Source organism: Battus philenor, unplaced genomic scaffold (genome assembly GCF_028537555.1).
Source record: "Battus philenor isolate CCGP_79_NKW_IND1 unplaced genomic scaffold, ilBatPhil1.0.hap1 SCAF_20, whole genome shotgun sequence".
Lineage (NCBI taxonomy): Eukaryota > Metazoa > Arthropoda > Insecta > Lepidoptera > Papilionidae > Battus > Battus philenor.
In genome coordinates, this window is record NW_027181683.1 from 13,243,459 (window position 1) to 13,263,678 (window position 20,220).

The window sequence follows — 20,220 nt, forward strand, 5'->3', positions numbered from 1 at the left end:
AGATCGGATATAGATTCTTATTTATATTAGGAAAATACTATTTTTCAAAAAGAAAATTGAACGCAGTAAACATTTAAAAAACAAAAATAATATAACTCTGCCAATAGATAAATTGGAAAAATATTTACTTTTTTTGTAACCAGATACAACACGTAAAAATCTACATAATAATCTATATAATAATTCTGTTTAAAAAAAAAAGCGCAACACACTACGTAATTGAAATTGAACTCTTAAAATTAGCAAAACAAGTGAAAATGAAACCGTATTAAAATTGGTTTGATTTTTAGTTAGAAAAGGAATCCCCGAGTTTTGATGGTATGGCGCGATTAGAAACAAAAGTGCTGCCATCTTTTAGAAAAAAAAATAAAAACTACTCGTACCCAAAACAACGTAACCTCGAAAATCTAACGACGCACAGTGAAAATTAGTACTAATTAAGCAGCGACGCAACTACGAAAAAAACACAACACGAAAAGACGTAAAGCGAGGTATTGATGTATATACATAAAACAAATCAAAGAAATATTTATTATTTAAAGCTGGTTTCGCTTAGCAAGACACATTGATATTAAGCACAATTAAATATATATTTAAACATACGATTGGTCCCTATTTTCTTTTTACATTGCTGTCAGAATAGAAACATATATTCAATGAAGATGACAAAAAAGTAAATAGTAATCTCATTAAAACCATTTTATCGTAATATATCTTTCATTTCTGACGTGGACATTAGCAATTTGTAATATTTATATATTTTTCTGTTTTATAATCCATAAAAAAAATTAATATGTTTTAATGATCTTAATAACAGATGGCGCAAAAGTAATGTCATAACTTGAACCTAGGGTCATTTTGTTATAAATTAAAAAAAAGATTTTTTTTGTTGAAAAAAATTTAATTTAAAAGTTTAGATTTAAATATAATATTATTTTCAATAAATTATATCACACAGCTACCCATTTTCCAAGATGATACATAGTTACTAGAAAAACTTCTAGCGCCAAATTGGCGATATCTTTTACAATGTTAGCTTTCAAGACTTGTAAAGTACGTGGCTTGTTTTGGTATGAAGCCAGTTCGCACAAGGCGCTCGGGCAAAAGATTGATTTTACGAGCACATGGAACACGACGACAAAAATCACACTGCGTTAAAACAATAGACTAAATATTTTTCAAAAACAGTGTATATTACTCTTTTTCTTATTGACAACTAATTATTTATATATCTACATCATAATTGCACAAAGCACAATGACATTTGGTGCCATTTATAAAAATTAAGGCACTTTTACATTATAACATTACTTTTGCGCCATCTGTTATAACCTTAGAATTTTTTAGCGGATAAATTTGAAATTGCTTCAGGGAATTTATTATGCATCGAGATGATGCCACGGTTATAAAAACTTATCAATATAACCCAAAATTTGCGCATCTTTGTCGTCGTTTATTAAAATGAAATTGTCTTCATAAAATACACTAAATAAATGTATTATATTTTTACCGTATTATGTATGTTTACTAAAATCTCTACCGACCATAATCGTCCTTCATTTCACTCACAACACAGTGATATTCGGTTGATATTACTCTTGACTTTCGATGATGTCGTTTGCCTCTATCACCTGTAACAGATTTTTATTAATTTGTTATTATTAAAGATATCGTTACAAAACACGAGTTACAGAACATTCTAAACAATAAACACGGAACCCTAGGATCAAGAAGTGCCGTAAACACACGTGACCTTGAAGTTATTTAGAAATTTTTGTGTACGGTACTCGGAAATTCTAACCGAGTACCATCTCGAACTTACTAGTGTTGAAATTATATACAAACAATCATTAATTAATATACATATACCGCCATCTATTGGAACATAGATTGTATAGTGTTCCTACCGTCATTGTTATAAAGTGAAATGTAGGTATGTGTCTGAACGTAAATAAAAGTTAGTTCTGTTCGAATCTCACAACCGAGCGTTTTATTATAACTAGAACCTTCTCCGTAGTATAAATAGGTGTACTCCCCGTGTCGACAGTTCATTGTTGTTTTTCGAGTTATAAGATTGAGATCTCCGTGCAGTGATACAAAGTGACCATTTGGTAAGTTATTTGGATAGTGATTTCTTGAGCGATTTGAAGATCAGTTTGCTCTAAGCGAAAGTATACTTTGTGTTAAAGTAGGGTGACCATCTGATTTGTGAATAAAGGACTCCTTGTAAACCATTTGTGTTTTATTCCGAGTCAGAAACCGCATTACTTAACAATATTTAATATTAAAGTTACCAAGAGTACAATGTAGGTGGCTATGATGAGAATTTCTCTGAGAGATCGAATCAGAAATGAAATTCACAGAAAAATCAGTCACCCAATAATCATGAGCATGAGCTGAGCATGATGAGCATGATGCATGAGCAGCACCAGCCGGTAGACGCAGCGTGTGTGCCTCCCCCACTAGGTGGGCTGGCGACATAATCAAGGTCGCGAGCAGTGGGAAGAATTTCGGGGAAACATATATAGTTTACAGTTGCCATCTACAGTTGTGACAGTACTTTCTAATAGTTAAGTACAGGGTGTATATTCAGTCACAGGCTTTAATTCAGGCAAGCTAAACAATTTTCACCATATTATAAAACATCAACAATGCGTATAAGGGGTAAAAGATCATCAAAAAACTCGCGCCTTCTGCGGACATGCTAAACAGCGCCATCTATCGGCGTTCCCTGAAACTACTTCGTCACAATTGTCATTCTGTATCAAATGTCAGATATGTCAAATTTACAACGCATTTATATACATGCTGATAAGTTATAGGAAGTGAAAACCTCAAAGAGTTGAATGAATTGCATCATCAAAAATCATTAAGGTTTTATATCTATTTTCATGATTATTCTTAAATATGTTACATTAATATGTAATTCTATAGAAATGCGACAGATCTGTAATTTCTGGCAATACAAAGACTGATTAAATAGGTTGTAAATAATAATATTGAATCTTAATATGTAAAAATCCGAATTTTTACACTTTATATATATATATATATATATTAAAATATTTTAAAAAAGGCTTCACATCTTTTACTATTAAGACGCAATAAATCCGCCATTTTGGAAAAAATATGAATTCATTTTAATATCGAATATACATACTGATTGGATATATATATATATATATATATATATATATATATATATATATATATATATATATATAATCAACTAAGATGAATCTGTAATCGGGCTATGAGTACTCACTTCAACAGAGAATAAGTAAGTAACATACATCCAATCACTTTGTATATTCTATATTAAAAAGAAATCATATTTATTTTTCAAAATGGCGGATTTATTGCATCTAAATAGTAAAAGATGAATGCCCTTTTAAAAATATTCTTATACTAAATATATACATTCAAAGCTGATGTGAAATTTTTGAACAAATTGTCCTCAAATGAGGTATAAATTGACCCGTTTAAATCTTTTACAAATTTAAACAATCACGATCTTTAAAATTGTTAACATTTGCTAGTGTAAAGGTTGGCGTATTGTCTTGTTCAAATGTAGGTGGATGCTATACTATAAAGAATCTTAAATTTCAATTAAATACAAAATGATTACTAACTCGTTTTATCTTCTTGCCGTACATAGACCAGAAGGTGACTTTGATATCTGTTGGTTTACCGGTGCGCGCGTCGAAAGTGCGGCAGCTGTCGAACGGTGGACAGTAGAGATGCATTGACACTGCACCATCAACGTGAGAAGGGTTCTCCATCCGATGCAAGCCTAGAGCATCTGTACATAAAACAAAAAGAAATATTATATTTCTCCTCTGTTGTTATAAATCTTACATTTTATATGTATACAAATATATAAAATTTGAGTGACTGTTTGTAATATTAAAAGTAGATTTTTATTTTATGCATATATATATACGATATATATGATTAAATTTTGCCTGTCTGACTGTCTGCTGGTTACGACTAATGTTTGAAATGGCTGAATCAATTTTGACGGGACTACTGGAAGGTAGCTAATTTAATAACATATATACATACATATATGTATCCGTTTTTTGTATTTAAATTTAAAATGACATTTACTATATGTTACTTATATGAATATATACGGTACATGTAGCAAAATTATTATTTTTTTAGCCGGTCTGCTTGTTTCGGCTAATCTTTGAAATGGCTGGACCGATTTTGGCGGAACTTATTCTAAAAAGTTGCTAATTTAATAACATACATACATACATATACGTATCTGTTTTTAGTATTTAAATTTAAAACGATATTTGCTACATGCTACATATATGAATATATATACGGTACATGTAGCAAACAAATTATTATTTTTTTATTTTTTGTTAGTCGGTCTGCTTGTTTCGACTAATCTTTGAAATGGCTGGACCGATTTTGACGGGAATTATACTGGCAGGTAGAAGATTTAAAAAGGAGCAATTTAGGCTCCTTTCATTCTGGAAAAATTCTTAAACTAAACTAAAAAACGTAAAAAAAAAGGTAAATATATATTTTTTTGTTAAATTCCACGCGGACGAAGTCGCGGGCACAGCTAGTAATGCATAAAAATCTTATATAGACTTATTAAACTATGCTGAAATCTGTAATCAAATTTATTATGATAAAAGTTTTTAAGTGTAAGAAAAAAAAACAAAAACAACATGTATCAATGCCCTTCACGAAATTGTCTGATAATTCGGTCATTGTTCATACCCTTATTGTAAAAACAAACACCGTTCATTGACCCGCCCAAGATATGCTCTCTTATCTATTTATTTAATAGTTCTTCTAAAAATAATAGATAAAACGACACGGTAAGCGAGAATATATATAATACGTAATCTTAAAAAGCCTTCACAAATATTATCGAGGCAATAAGCTTGCTTATTTCGAACTTAAATACGTTGATTAACTTAGTGGTCGCTTACTTACGCCTCTACCGGTTCTTCTAAGTCTTCAATAGTATCATTAACCAACAAAATAAAAAGTAAATAAAATTAAACGTTGTTAACTACTGTTAAAAAAAAAACACTTTATTCAATAATATTTAAAGTTAATAACAGATTAAAATCATACCGTTAATATAACAGACGTCGTTTACTTCCAATGAGGTTCTTCCCGATTCTTCCATTTCACTAGCGTCGTATTCTTCACTTCCGTCATGGCGGCACAACTCCGGCGCGTCGGTTTTACCGCGAAAATTTTGACAGCTGTCATTTTGACATTGGCCGCTGTCAGATAGAGTAGACGTTGGGCTGCCGTTAGCGGAACAACACGATCTAGTGTTGAACTTCTTCATCACTTCCGGCTGAACGTTTTCTGGCCAGCGGTATCTGAATATTAAATAAAAATAATAAATAAGGCATTTCATTTTTTTTATTTTTTTAAGAGATGGCATGTGATACTGTTCATAGATGACAATCAGGTCCAAGTTATTGTTAGTACCGATTATTTTTTATGGGTAAATGCTTATGTAGATAAGAAAATGATGGCGCTTGTTTTCATCAAACTTGTAGCCTAATTAAGTTTTAATGCTTATTATTTATAATAAGTATATACTCTATATAAAACTTATTGAAGCTTTCTTAAAATTTAAATCAAATAAAATATTGATAAACTTCAAAAACGGGTAGGTTTATTAAGACAGATGAAGACTGCAACTCATCATCAGCATTATCACCATTTTAGCAGTAGTGTGTTGAACTATGACACCACCATAGCCAATGACGTTGACAAAATCGTTTGACGATTTAATCGGCAAGGCCGGTAGACAAAAATAATTCACAGCGTGTTTAAAGCGATCGGATTATAAGTTAATAGGCTATATTTAAAAAAAAACACCAGTCTACCTAGCTTCGTGATTAAAAAAGTCATTTCTGATCAGCCATATTTGATTCGTAACAATTTAAATGTTTAGGTTGGCAAAAATTATGATTTACTTCAATCTTAACGCAAACGAACTGTAAACTGGCAAGCTACGTTGAAAAAATTCCGGCTCGCTTTTTTATTTACAGGTTTACCTTTATTTGGTCTGATGTTAAACGATCAACAAGGTCTATAATGCTATATGCTTGCCTAGAAGAAACAACATTCATGTCTTGAATACTCCCAAGTTGTAGTTGGAAACAATGCCGCTTGTAGGGTTTTCCACATCTTGGCTGTTCGTATAAAAGTATTAGCAAAACGTCAAGTGCGGGTGGAACGAATTTCAACCGCGTACGGATGTCGTGGATCCGTGCTCTTTCAATTTGAATTGGCAAAATTAAGATTATTAAAATGTGAGCGTGTTCAGTAAGCTACCACCAGCTCGGAATGCTGATGAGCTAAGAAGAGCCGGCAAGAAACTTAACAGTTGCTCTTTGAAATAGAATTTAACAATGTCTGCTTTATACATTATAATATCAAATCTGCAAATGAGTCAACAAAACGGGTTCCACACATTTCGATCGACTAAAAACTCTTTAATTCTATAGGATTTATATAAGAGAAGAAATATATAAGATATATTGTGGAACTTTACTATACTATATACGTACACTTTGACCCATAAAGGCTTATTAAGAACCCAGAAGAAATTATAAGACCAGATTATGAACTGAACTCACCTGACCTCCTCCAGTCTACCGCTCAGGACTTTCATGAAGCAATGAGAATCAGCGTGATCGTGGATTGCGGACGCATGTCCTGGTCCCCAGCACAATATCATGATATTGAAGGCCCCGTTTCCAGCATCCACTAGATTCCTAGTATACCTGGAAAGAAATAAATTTAATTAATGAATTAACCTAGAAAGTTATGAAGATAGATATGCACGCCTATACTGCGTGATGTAATCAAAAATGAAGAAGACTGTAGAAGAGCCAAAGGCACTGATGTAGCTCGAAGAATTGCTTGTAAACAGGACACATCGCTCGTGCGAAGGTCATTGTGACATTATCATCCCACTAGCCACCTAACTGTTCAAGGTTGATGAGAAGTCGCTGAATATGATCAACCCAAGACCTTGCAGTAGACTTCCATCAGCTCTCATATTGATGGTGATGAATGAACATACATTCAAATAACATAAATGTGGAGCAACAAACTATATACACCATTTCCTTTCTTTATTCGGACAACAAGAGACACGGATTCGCGACATCCGTACACAGTTGAAATTCTTTTCAACAGCACTAGGCGTTTTGCTAACACTTTTATAATGCTCACAGCCAACGAGTAGAACAATCTACCGGAGTCATTCCAGATAAATATAACTTGGAAGTCTTAAAGACGAAAGTTAAAAGGTATCTAGGCAAGGCAAGCATGTTGTATTGACATCGTCATTGCTTAACATCAGGCGAGACAGAGGTCAAATGCTTCGACTGTAAGGATAAAAGAGTTCTTAATAGAAAGTGTAATAGAATGACATATAGATCATGAAATCCACTTAATTACTTTGATATTGACATAATGAAGTTATAATTTAATTTGAAATTAGGCGCTAAAGATGCATGATCCAGACCTGTATAAACTAAACTCAAGGGAATGCCCAAGTACTTTTTTACCTAATAGATGTCCAATGCAAGCTTCAGATCTCCTATAAAGATTGCAATGATGATCAGCCTTGCTCTGCTGGCTTCTAACTATATACAACCAATGGTCCACCTGTTTTAGGTTCCCCACGCTACCTCCACCAGCTTGTGGTGACCACGTGCCCGTCGCACGTGCCTTTTGTCCCGCCCGCAGCTAATTCAGACGAATTCTTCGAGCTACAATCAATGCTGTGACGTACGAATGCAATCAAAACCAGTAAAGGGGTTATATCTCGTTTGTTTATCAGAATGTTAAAATAGATAACATTACAAGAAAGATCGTATATACAAATATTCAGAGAGAATTGCATCATTTGTATCCAAGAGCGTCGTATATACGTACGCTTATCGTGTTTTCACAGATAGTTTTGTATAACTGTAAGTCACTATTCAAGCTAAATCTTGCAAACTTTATTATTTATCTCAACGTCTATCGGATGATTTATTAAACGATTTTATTTAGTTCGACCCGTACGGAATTTGTTTATTTATTTGGGTCAAAATTAGAAATTGAAATTTAAGCACCTTCCCGTTGTCAGATTGATCTGAAATTTGGTACACATTTAATTTAGACAATACAATATAATAAAATCAATAACATTATAAATCTAAGATGGCCGCCGATACAAAATGGCGAATTACATATTTTTCCTTAATCCCCTCGATATGGGTATCAAACGAAAGGGCTACACTAGTAAAACACGATGATTATGTCAAAATTAAAATTCAAGATGGACGCCGTTCCAATATGGCGGACTAGGTACATATTTTTCCACAACCACCACAATATTGGTATCAAAAAACCGTTTAACTTAAAAGTTTTTTAAATGTATTTATTTGTCTATATATCCAAGGAGAAAATGAGACACTCACCGGAATCTATCGAACTTCGCATATCTCCTCCAGTCTTTCGGCTGTGACTCGTAAGCCGTCATTAGTTTCTGCACGTCCTGTATGTTCACATGATCTCGCGAAAACACCCTGTGTAGCTCCAGTATCAATGACTCTAAGCCGTTTATCTCCCTGCAATATAGAGCAACATTAATAATAAATTAAATAAATCATAGACTTTTTACAATGACCATGTTGTAAAAAGTGCATGATTGTGTTGTAGGATATTCGCAGGGTATTTAGCTCAGGGAGGAGTCAATAGCCACCCTAATAAGCGAATAAGATACCAAAGACGATTTCCTCTCACACTGCAAAGATATAATTATAAAAGTAATTAACAAAAATAAAAGTTAAAGAAAATTAATACAAATGTAAATAGAAAATAAGAAATGTTAATGAGATATGTGATATAATGTGATATTAATGTGAAGCGAAAAAACAATGTAAATAAACAGAAATAAAATTACAAAATGTTAATGTGTAACGAGAGAGGAATGAAAGGTCACAGAACGAAAGAGAATGAAAGAAGAAATGTGGAAGAAAACCGAATGAAAGATCTTAAGATGTATAAATGAAGAGTAAGAAAATAAAAAAGATTGTGAAAAACGAAATAAATTAAAACAAAAAGTCCCTGTCCCATACCAGATAGGGGGTACGAGAGGCTCTCAATAGCGGGAGCCATAAAAAAAGGTATTTAGCTAGGGACGTTATATTATATATTCCATTAAATCAGGAATTTATCTAGGTCCGATGAGGTTGGACAGGCGCACTCAATTAGGCTATATATGATAAAGTGTATAAGTGTGTGTTGTTAGGCTATTAAAAGATTTGTTGTTGTGGAGTTTCTTTCTGCTTCTTCTCCACAACTGTAACACTCTGTGAAGCAGAGTAGAGTCAAATATAAAATTGATTAAAAAATAAATTGACAAGGTTTCCTTCCCTCGTAAAATGAAACTTCTATCATATCTAATAATCTCACATAGCTAATATTTATTATAAAAAATGTATAGTTTTCATTTTGTTTTTAATTCACATATACAAAGGACAATTGAAAATTATAACAATATTCAACACGTATTGAATGTTTGAAAACATGTTCCGTGTTATCTTTTTAATTATCGTATTTGTTTAACATGTCGTCGCCTCAACCTTATAAAATGACAATCGCCATTTTTGTCGTTAATTGTTTTTTTTTTTAATATTTACAATCTACGTGTTCCAATATGCCATGTCAATTTTTTTTTTCGTAAATTTCTGGCTAAAAATGGCGGAGATAGACAAAGTTATCCTTATTTTTACCTAAATAAACAAGATTTAAAAAATTATATGAGTTAAGAATAGAATTTCTTCTATTTGGCATTATAAGAATCAAAGGCGACTTTAGCTCGTGTAGCGCCCGTGTGCAATGAAATTATAAGCCTATTTCGAGCAGTAGACTTCTTGTAGCTGAAATGAAGTAGAAGGTACTATATACTCACAAATCGATCTTCAGCGGCCGCTCCACTGAAAGCAGTTCCAAGTCCTCGCACTGGGAGACTCGATACTTGCAGTTGGCGCTCTCTACCTCCATATTCTGTATAACAGATAAAATATTTATTTTTATTTACATAATAACTAACATGAACCGTTCTTCCAGTCACTAGATAAACAAGGCCAAAGACACCTAAGGTTTCAAATATAGACAAAATATTCTAAAAATACTAATAAATAACTTTAAAAATATACTAAGTTACAAATACTATTTCAAAAGTGTGTATTTAAGATTTGAAAATAATTCATAGCCTTTATGGCTATGCTATTGGGAGCCTCTCGTACCCTTTTTTTGTTTGGGACAGGGACTTTATTTACAAATAATTTTTTCAGGGTTTTATCTTTATTCTACACTCACTTTCATTCTTCTCAATTTCTTTTATTCTTTCCTTTTATCCTTCACAATATCTTGCAATTTTTTTTTGTTCTCTCATTTCTTCTTGCTTTCATCGCCAGCCTTTATACATTTATTCAATTTAGTTAAATTAAATTTTTTATAACACAAAATCACCAATAAAAAAAAACAATTAAATCTATATATAATTAATAAATATATACCCATTGATTGTTGCCGGAATCAAATAAAAAGTAAGACAATAAAATAAATTATTATATATATTAATTATACTCTCTCAAGCAATGGCAGTCTTTTAGTAGATAGTCATTTAGGTTAGTTAAATTGCAATAATCAACCTTGTTCCAGAAAGATCATGTCGACTCAATACTCGGTCGATATCTCGTGTATAGATATGTGTGAGTTTATATCTACATGTGTGAGTATCAGTGATACGAGGAAACATATATATATTTGGTATTTATTGACGCGACGTGGACAGTCCTTCCAATAGGTGGACGACAACATAATTAAGGTCACAGCGCAGGAAGTCACTGGACCCTGCACCGGTCATCGTGGCGAAGAATAAGAATGTCGTCGGAAGATTCCTGCTGCAGACCGCTTTCAACCGGTCGTATTGGAAATTTATTACGGTGGCGACCTTCGCTGAGCTTTTTGGTCATCGGTATCTCATCCAAAACATTAAAGTTCCAGTTGCCAACCCTTAAAAGCTCCTAAGTTACCATCGTTCATCTCCGAACATCCTCATTCCCGATATCACACACGGTGAAGTTATAAACAGAGCCTTTTCGTAACGAATTCGGAGCACAAATGTTTTTTTTATGACCCCCGCTATTGGGGGCCTCTCGTACCCCTATCTTGTGGTGGGACAGGGTCTTTTTTGGGCAATTTTTTTTTTCACTTAGTTTTTTTTATTTCCGTTCTCTGCTTCCATTCTTCACATGATCTTTCATTCCATTCTTTTATACCACACATTTCTTCTTTCTTACCCATTTGCTCTGTTCGTCTATCATTCTTCCTTTTTTCTTTTTACATTTTTTGATTTATATTTTTATTTTACATTTTTTTTTACACATTATTACTTATTCTATAATTATTTCTATTACAGTTTTGTTTCTATTTACGTTTTTAATCTATTTATCTTTTTATACTCTCTTTGTTTTATTTCTTTCTATCGCCCTTTTGGCGATCTCTTTACAAAGGGATATGAACGCCTGTTTGTCATCGCCGCCTATTAGGGAGGCTATTGTCCCGTCCCTGATTTCAACGCCAGAAGGAGCCCAAATGTTAGACTATATGATATCACGTGTGCATTGTCATTCGAATTTGATTTGACCAGTGTATCATATATCCAATGCGTACATTTAGATATATAAAACGTGAGATATGCGGCACAGTAACAGACCCTCCTTCCGCTATTATTCAATATCGTCTCATCTCCCCTCAGCAGAATCTTAGAGCTTCCTCGTACATGCATTTTAAATTATTTTGCATTGTTCCTACATTCTAATTCAACTAAAAGTCTACTAGACTGTTTAGTTATAGATATAAAAGCTTAAACAAGTCAATATGGCTCATTTGTTGTCAATTGATATATTGTACAACCTATCCACAGATCAATGGTTTCAGAAATAATAAAAGTAAGAAAAAGTGCTGTCAAAAATTCGGTTTAATGAGTGTTAAAATTAATTATTATTTACTACCTGTTCTTGTAGGCTTTATACTGCCAGAAGTTATTGGATTGTTCGCATTACAATAGAAAAAAATACTAATGTAACACACACATATATATATATATATATATATATATTTCTTCTTATGACTGGTCTCTACATCCTCATGTTTGTTAAAGAATAGACACATTTGATATAAGTGTTATTGTCATTAATGATGTGTATGTATATATATATATATATATATATATATATATATATATATATGTATATATATATATATTTAAATGTGTATATATATAAATAAAATTTTATACTTCTTTCTCCCCTAGCATGGTGAAAGAACTATTTATAAAATTATTTTTTTTAGTCAATATTATTTTAGTCACTCTCCACTTTTATCCTTCTTGAAATCTTCGATTCATTTCTCCCTTCTTATCTCTCCTTTCGTACATCGCCTCACTCCCTTCGTTTTCTCTGCAGGATCCTATATTTACATTTTCTTTTATTTTCATTTGTTTATTTGTGTTTTTTACATTTATTTGCTTTAATTTAATATTAATATATAAATATTAATATTAATATCACAGATTATTTCCAGTCTACTTTTAAAATTATCACAGCTTATTATCATTCTTTTCTTTCATTTTTAATATTTTTAAATTATTTCAATTATATTCTTTATTTATTATATTTCATCTTAGATCCTGTGACCTTCATACAGAAGTGTATGATGGTCGGCCATCTTTTTTTATTGCTCACTAGTGAAGCGATGGTTCGTCACTTGAACCTTACTTGCAACCGAAACAATATACAATATAACCTATTTCAAAGTGATCACTTTATACAGGTTGATTGTTAATAAGTGTGGACTAATAGGTGAACAGATAACTTTGTTAAAGTCGTCGAAATACGCAACATACAGGGTGCTTTCAAACTGTCCTATTGGTAATCTGCACTTCTTTCCGATAAATATATAGTGATTTATATATATTAAAAATCTCACACGAATTCTAACTTCACATATAAGATATATTATAAATAGAAATTGTAAACATAAAAGTATACGGCTCCATTACAAGGGCATGTATATTAATGCAACATCAAAACCAGTTTGCAAGAGGCATTGACCGCTTAATGCCTTATTTTCGCTGATTTCAAATAACTTTTTCATTTATTTCTAAAATAAGCGTTACATAAAAAAATTTACTTTTTCCGTTTATTTATTTAATAAACATTTACTGATTTAAATAAGTTCAATATAGTCGAAAAGCGTTCGGGAAACTTCTTCATTTCTCCCCCAAAAATCGCCAATATGACCGGCTGGCCATATTCAGCGACCTTAATTAAGAAAAGGACCAATATTTAGCCACTTCCGCACATGCAGTGGTAGTCGTGCAACAAAGTGCACCGCTCACCAGCCCGCTGATAAATGCGTATGCGGCAAGCAATGCGAATTACACAACTGCCACCGTTAAATCACTCAACACGTGTTTCACCCCTCCACGGGGTATCTTCAGGAGTTATGTTACACCGATTAGTGCCAAACACAGAATTAATTATATAGTCGGTCTACCTAGTGGGGGGGTTACCTTCTACCAGCTCGTGATTGCACCTTTTCGGCTACAACAGCTATAGGTAACACTAGCGATGTGCATCACTCACTGCAACTTCAGATGAACAATTGCTAGAGCTACGTCGGTGATCTTGGTTCTTACGGATCTCCTGATTTCTGATTTGATTTCGCAGCGAAAATCCGAACATAGCCCTTGTCCATTGTTCTTTAGGTGACTTTGAACTGTATGAGGTGTAGTATCCAACAGTGTCTTAAAACGAAAGTCTATGACCAATGTGTGATGCCAATAATAGCTTGCTTGGCAAGTTTGCAGTCAAAGAATTGAGATTGAACCACAAATGGATAAATCTGTGTAAGTGTGTGACTCTGTGTTTGGCACTAATCGGTGTAACATAACTCCCGAAGATGCCCCGTGGAGGGGTAAAACACGTGTTGAGTAATTTGGCGGTGGCGGTTGGGTGATTCGCATTGTTTGCGGCATACGCATTTATCAGCGGGCAGGCGGGCGGTGCACTTTGTTGTACGACTACCACTGCATGTGCGGAAGTGGCTAAATATTGGTCCTTTTCTTACTTAGAATGGACTTCCGCGAGGTAACGCCTGATTCCATTAAATGGATAGATCTGTGGACGGACGAATGTAACAGACATAGCATGCGGCGAGTGAAATGGCAGTTGGCAATATTTCGCATAGAAAATATGACTGTACTTCGGGTCCTGGAGTGAAGATCACGAGGTAGATAGATAATGCATGGATGCAGGTATGTTCCTTCTATTTCAAATCTATGTGGACAGCTTAGATCAGTGTACGTCTTACGTTCGTAATGTTGATGATTAAACAAAATGATGATGATATTCATGTAAATAACTTAAGAATATATTCTTGATAAATATCACACTTTTTATCAAATTATTATGAAGCAGTCGCATAAATAACTATTAAATAAAGTGATATAAAAGAAAAAGAACTTGTTACTCTATTTGTTTCTATATACCATGAACGAGTTTTTTGATTGCAATATGGTGTAGTAGATAAATTGACAGTTCTTGGTGAAGTCCTTGAAGTACACCTCGAGCTTTTACTATAAAGAAATCTAAACTAAACGCTTATAGAGATCTGTCATCTCAAACTCGGTGAAGCTGTTATCATCACAACGTCAGCTAAAAGACGCCACTGAAAGGCCCAGGCATCACCTAAAGGTAGCCAGGATTATCGATCTTGCTCTGCCTGTAACCAATGACTTTCCTCGACTCTTAACACGTTCACTGCGGGCCCAATTTTGAAGAACTTTCAGCTGGTGCGGCTGAGGTCGAATCAGCCTCAAGCTGAACTTCCTAGTAGTGCGGTTGAGGCCTTTTCTGCCTCATGTTTCGGTTGAGTGTAAACAGCCGCCGCAATAGAGAGAAAACACGAGTTTTACGCGCCGCACCAGTGCAAAGTCTACCATGAGGCTGAATCGGCCTCAAGCCGCAGTGAACTTGTTAAATATGTTGTCGGTTCACTTAGTGGTCAACCAGCACACTCTGCGTCTGCCATTTGATTGTCGCCACTCAAGAACCTTTCGGCCATTAGTTATAGTGATGTTACAACGCCATTTCAGACAAGCAATTTTGCAAGATGTTTCGGTTACATTGGTTCATATGCTCATACGTTTTGTAATTCGATTTTGCGGCGAAAATCCGACCATAGCCATCTCTATAACTCTCACAAGCTATAAATGTTTAAAAATAAAATGCTTTACAATAAAAAACAGCATTTTACCATCGATTCTTATTTGTCATTTAACAAAATGTCAACTTATTATCGTAAATGCATTTCAATATAAGAATAACATTACATATAGATCGTCTGATCTTTGTCAGATTGAATAAGGTGACCACGCTGGGATCAGCAACGGGACAGCTGTCTGAGCCTGTTTGTTCCAACGTCGGAGTTTGATACAGAACGTTTTATTCAAAGGCCAGAGGTTGAAAAACATTGATAAGTGGGGAACAACCGGTGTTGACGTCATACCAATGTTTTGTCAATAACCAAACGAAGATTAAGGAGAGTCAGTCTTCTCTGTTTTAAAGCTACTCTTATTTACTTTATTTATTAATTGATATTCTACCTTTTGGTGTGCTCTACACGAAAAGGTTGAGTTAGTTAGAAAAAATTGTACAATTCAGCGATATAACCTTTCAACATACAGATGCATCCGCTTATTAAAGATTTGTGCTGTAATCTAATAAAGTATATAATAAAAATGTCACTATAATATGTTACAACTTTACCGTTATAAGATTTAAATTAGCTTTAATTTACATCAGCTATAGTACAACACGTTTAGTATATATACACATATATAATTGTTGACCCGGCTTACATTGTTTTCTCACATAAATTGTTTCTAGGTTATATATAATAATGAGTAAGTTATTGTAAGCGTTTTAAGGTGTGGTATATGAGTCATAGAGGCATGGACTAATTATAGAAATAAGAAAAGACTAAATATTTTTTGTATGTAATCAACTATCAATCGACAAGAGAAATTATTGAAGTACTAATTTTATTTTTAAAAATAGGCGTTGATAGTAGAAGGGTGAAAATTTATGGTTGTATGTATTTTCTAATACCAAATATAATGAAAATAAAAAAATTATAGAAAAATATTTTTTTTTATGATGGTTGATCTATATTACAAAGGGGATTGAAATATAATTTACAATTGAATCGTATATCTACTAAATATAAGTATATACATGAAAAGTTTCAGAGGAATATTGCAAAAAACACTATATATATGTGTGTGTGTATACGTATCAAGAATCTCGTTTTTAAAACTTATTTGTAAAAGCGTAACATCCGTCTCTCTCTATATACGAGTATCTATCTAAAATATAAAATTCTCGTGTCACGGTGTTCGAACTTGAACTGCTCCGAAACGGCTTGACCGATTTTTACCAAATTTTACATGCGTATTTAGTATGTCTTAGAATCGGCTACTATCTATTTTCCATACCCCTAAGTGATAAGGGTGGTCCACCCCTAAATTTTATTTTTAATTTTTTAGACAAGTTTTTTGGTTTTTATTTTATTATGATACAGCATACAAAAATACATACAAACCTAAATTTTCACCCCTCTACGATCAACCCTTATCTTACATTTGTTAATTAAAAACTTTAATTTTTTTGCAAAACAACGTTTGCGGGATCAGCTAGAGTGTGTATCAGTGTGTGTGTAGTAAGCTAAAGATTTTAATGTCATTAGTAGATAATGATGTTTGACGATGATGAACATATCATTAATAAATACCAAGAACAACTCAGATCATTAATGCAAAATGACAAATATCATTAAATTACTTTGAATATATATTCTATTGCAATATCTTATCTGTCAATTACGGTACTATATAATTCTAAAGATATCGAAAAAAATCTGATGGCTTGTACATAATCCGTGAACATAGAAGATTCGTTTCTTAGACAAGCGTGCCAAAAAAATCATGTGAAAATACTTTTACAACTTTAAAAAATTTTGATAAATAAAATACCTTCAAAATTTCCTAAAAAATTTTGCGCTATGTAAGCCATATAACATAAGTATTTATAAAACGAAAACAGTTCATTTTTATGACAAACTAAACAATTCGAATCACCGTGAACTGTCGCAAAATTTTCATAACAACTTGGAAACCTTCGTCGACTCATGCGAAACAACTTTGCTAAAGATCATCACATGATCAAATTCATAGTTTATGATTCTATAAAGAACATACGGACAATCTTTCACTTGCAGGCGTCTAAGAGCTGACACAACATATCTTTTAGGTAGTGACATGATTTTTGGAGATCTTTCAAGAAAGAGAACGTCAAGACGCTAAACTGTCACTGCCTAAAGAATTCTGGAGAGAACGAAGGAGGTGGAGTTCTGAAGATGCAAATTCAGAACCATATAGCAGAAGTATTATCACCCCCTACTCAACCACTCATTATTTTTGCTGAACCTTGCTTGATTAGTCAATATAGTCCAGCTTTGGAGAATTATTGTTATAGTCCACATTTTACTAAAAAAATTATTGTCAACCTACTAAGTATACGCTTTAGGAAATGTAGTTTTTTATGTTTTAAAGTTATGATCTCACTTGCGGCTAAATGTTTGTGCCTTATAAAGGGCATTCTTGCATCTAGGAAGTGTGTTTACACTACATTTACTGTTTACGTTCTGCAATAACCCATATAGTTGTTAATGTTTTACAAGGTTTATTGATTGACGGAACTATATCTATTACGTTCTATATGTAACACTAAAGACTACCTAAGAGAACGGTGAAGAAAATATTGTGACCACTAAAATATCTGACACGAAGGAGACTGCAACAAAGGATGAATTTCACGAACGAGCTCGTCGGGGCTGACGGCGCGCACCAAAAATACGGGCTCTTTCATTGTAGCTGGCAGGCGTTAAGATGGAATAAATTACGGACTTCAATAAAGGCTTTTCCTTCAGTTAGCTTCATTGTTTTGTTACCTCACCTCCCAACCTGCCTGTGGTACACAAGGATCAGTCTCGAGGAAAACCGGGAGTTGATCTGACTTCTCATCCGGGTCATTGACCGTATCTGTAGTTAACTCAGCTCTGTGAATTTCCCCGATTTCATTTATATATATATATATATATATATATATATATATATATATATATATAGAGAGAGAGAGAGAGAGAGAGAGAGAGAGACGGATTTTGCGCTTTTACAAATAGGTTTTAAAATCGAGATTCTAGGCAACATAGTATTATAACTGAATACTTTAAAATGGATGTGAAATGGAAAGGTCTAATCTTGCTGCAGTGCCCTTTTTAAAAAATTATCTCCTTAATGGCCCGCACCTTTACATTATACTTTAAAAACGTAATAAATTGGAATATTAATGTTGACTGTAAAACGATTCGGTCTTGTTTGTCTTGTGTTCCAAAAAAAAAAAAACAATTCTTTATTTAAATTCAATAAAAACGACACGTAATTGACTCTGTGTTGCAACACATAAAAAAAACTTTAAAAATATATTCGCCTTGCATATTAAAATAATATTGAGATTTTTAAATAAATTTATTTTAGTGTTTATATAATCTGTGCAGTTTTAATGCCAGTGCCTTGTGTAAAAAAAATACTTAATGATTGCGTTTATTGGCATCTAATAGCAATGTATCTTATAATTATCAAGTAAACGCAATCTGCTATGACGTATCTCTGCAATTATTGTATAAAGTTAAATATAGTACGTTTTTACAATGTAGCCTTGTGGTAGGTCCAATTTTTTTGTTTTAAAGCAACTTTTTATTAATATTTTATTTTGTTTACCATTTAATCGACACAATTAAACTTTGTTCAAATTATGATTACCTGAGAGTCTGCTTCGTTGAGCTGCAATTATTTTTAAAGGCAATTTATACGCAATTGGATTCCAGATAATATATAGAAATCTTCCATTGTTTGATTTAACGAATATATTAAAAATCATTTGTGTGTTGATGCTCTTTCAATGTTTAATAAATATATGATTTTAAATTATTTATTAAATATAAAATACCTATGAATTTCTTTAACATGTTCTTCTCAGGTCTGTGGTATTTAATCTAAACAAATATGGCATATTCAAATCGATTGATAAAGAAGTTTTGACTTTGAAGTCAGGCAACCAGTTGTGAAAAGAAATATACGTAGCTTCTAAGCATTTTTATGATTTCTTATACAAATAGGTTCAGCTAGCATCCGGTTATGGATCCACGTACCAGATTAAGAAAGACCTTTTTGCATTAGCATTAGCTATCAAGCAATTTAGAATTTCATTTTAAAATATGTCGATAAAATTTGTTGTTACAAAAAAAAACCTATCTGCGTATATTACTGGAACGTAAACATGTATAAACACTTACCGATTCAAGTTATCTCAATTCTCGATAAATTTATACAAAACACTCGGTTAGCAACAACAAGCACTCGAAATGTTCAGATAAAATCCAGATTCTTTCACAGAGTAAACAAATGGCTGTACAATCGCATGCCTTTGATAAAACTTAATTAAAAAAAAAACGAACAAGCGTCCCTCTGCGGTGGCGTTACTCAAGTGACAGCCGTTTTCCCGCGCATTTACTTTTATTCGACAGCTTCTCGAAAGTATTTTATCTGGTCTTGCACATGTAGGCTCTCCATGATTTTAAATCATTTCCGGATTTCAATAAATTAATTTAATTTTAAAACCTATAGACAAGATCATTTGCCATGGTAAACCTTTAAAATCTTTACATCTGTTTCCAATGTATAAAATGATCATTCAGAAACTCTACAGGAAGTACAATCTACGGGAACAGATAGTAATAAATATTATTTTTTTGTATATCGTAAATCAAATTTTTAAAACGTTTTTTTCTTCCCATATTATAATTACGATATTTATTAATATCATACATTAAATACGGCAAATATACAATACAACAATACTTACACCCTTTTAAACTTTAGCAGCCAAGACCAATTACCCTGTACATAACGATAAATCAATGTTTCTATTGATCACCTTATATCTTGATAACGACTTTACCGATATAATT

At 32.9% G+C, this 20,220-nt stretch overlaps 1 protein-coding gene across 1 annotated transcript; it reads right to left on the minus strand.

Moving 5' to 3' along the window:
• Positions 1–52: 52 nt before the first annotated feature.
• Positions 53–19,740, minus strand: LOC137922916 (cysteine dioxygenase type 1). The gene is made up of 7 exons (XM_068766027.1): positions 19,546–19,740; positions 9,971–10,065; positions 8,475–8,624; positions 6,636–6,782; positions 5,107–5,363; positions 3,633–3,802; positions 53–1,631 (listed from the first exon to the last, which is right to left on the minus strand). The coding sequence occupies exons 2-7, from the start codon at positions 10,060–10,062 to the stop codon at positions 1,593–1,595; spliced, it is 855 nt and encodes a 284-aa protein (XP_068622128.1). The 5' UTR covers positions 10,063–10,065; positions 19,546–19,740; the 3' UTR covers positions 53–1,592.
• Between the last annotated feature and the right edge of the window lie 480 nt (positions 19,741–20,220).

Bases quoted from the DNA above. Each gene is read 5' to 3' on its own strand.
- LOC137922916 (XM_068766027.1), bottom strand. From the start codon at position 10,062: ATGGAGGTAGAGAGCGCCAACTGCAAGTATCGAGTCTCCCAGTGCGAG. The intron at 6,783-8,474 runs GTGAGTGTCTCA...ATTTCTTTCCAG, and splicing joins GCGAAGTTCGATAGATTCCG to GTATACTAGGAATCTAGTGG. The intron at 1,632-3,632 runs GTTAGTAATCAT...AATCTGTTACAG, and splicing joins ACGGCAAGAAGATAAAACGA to GTGATAGAGGCAAACGACAT.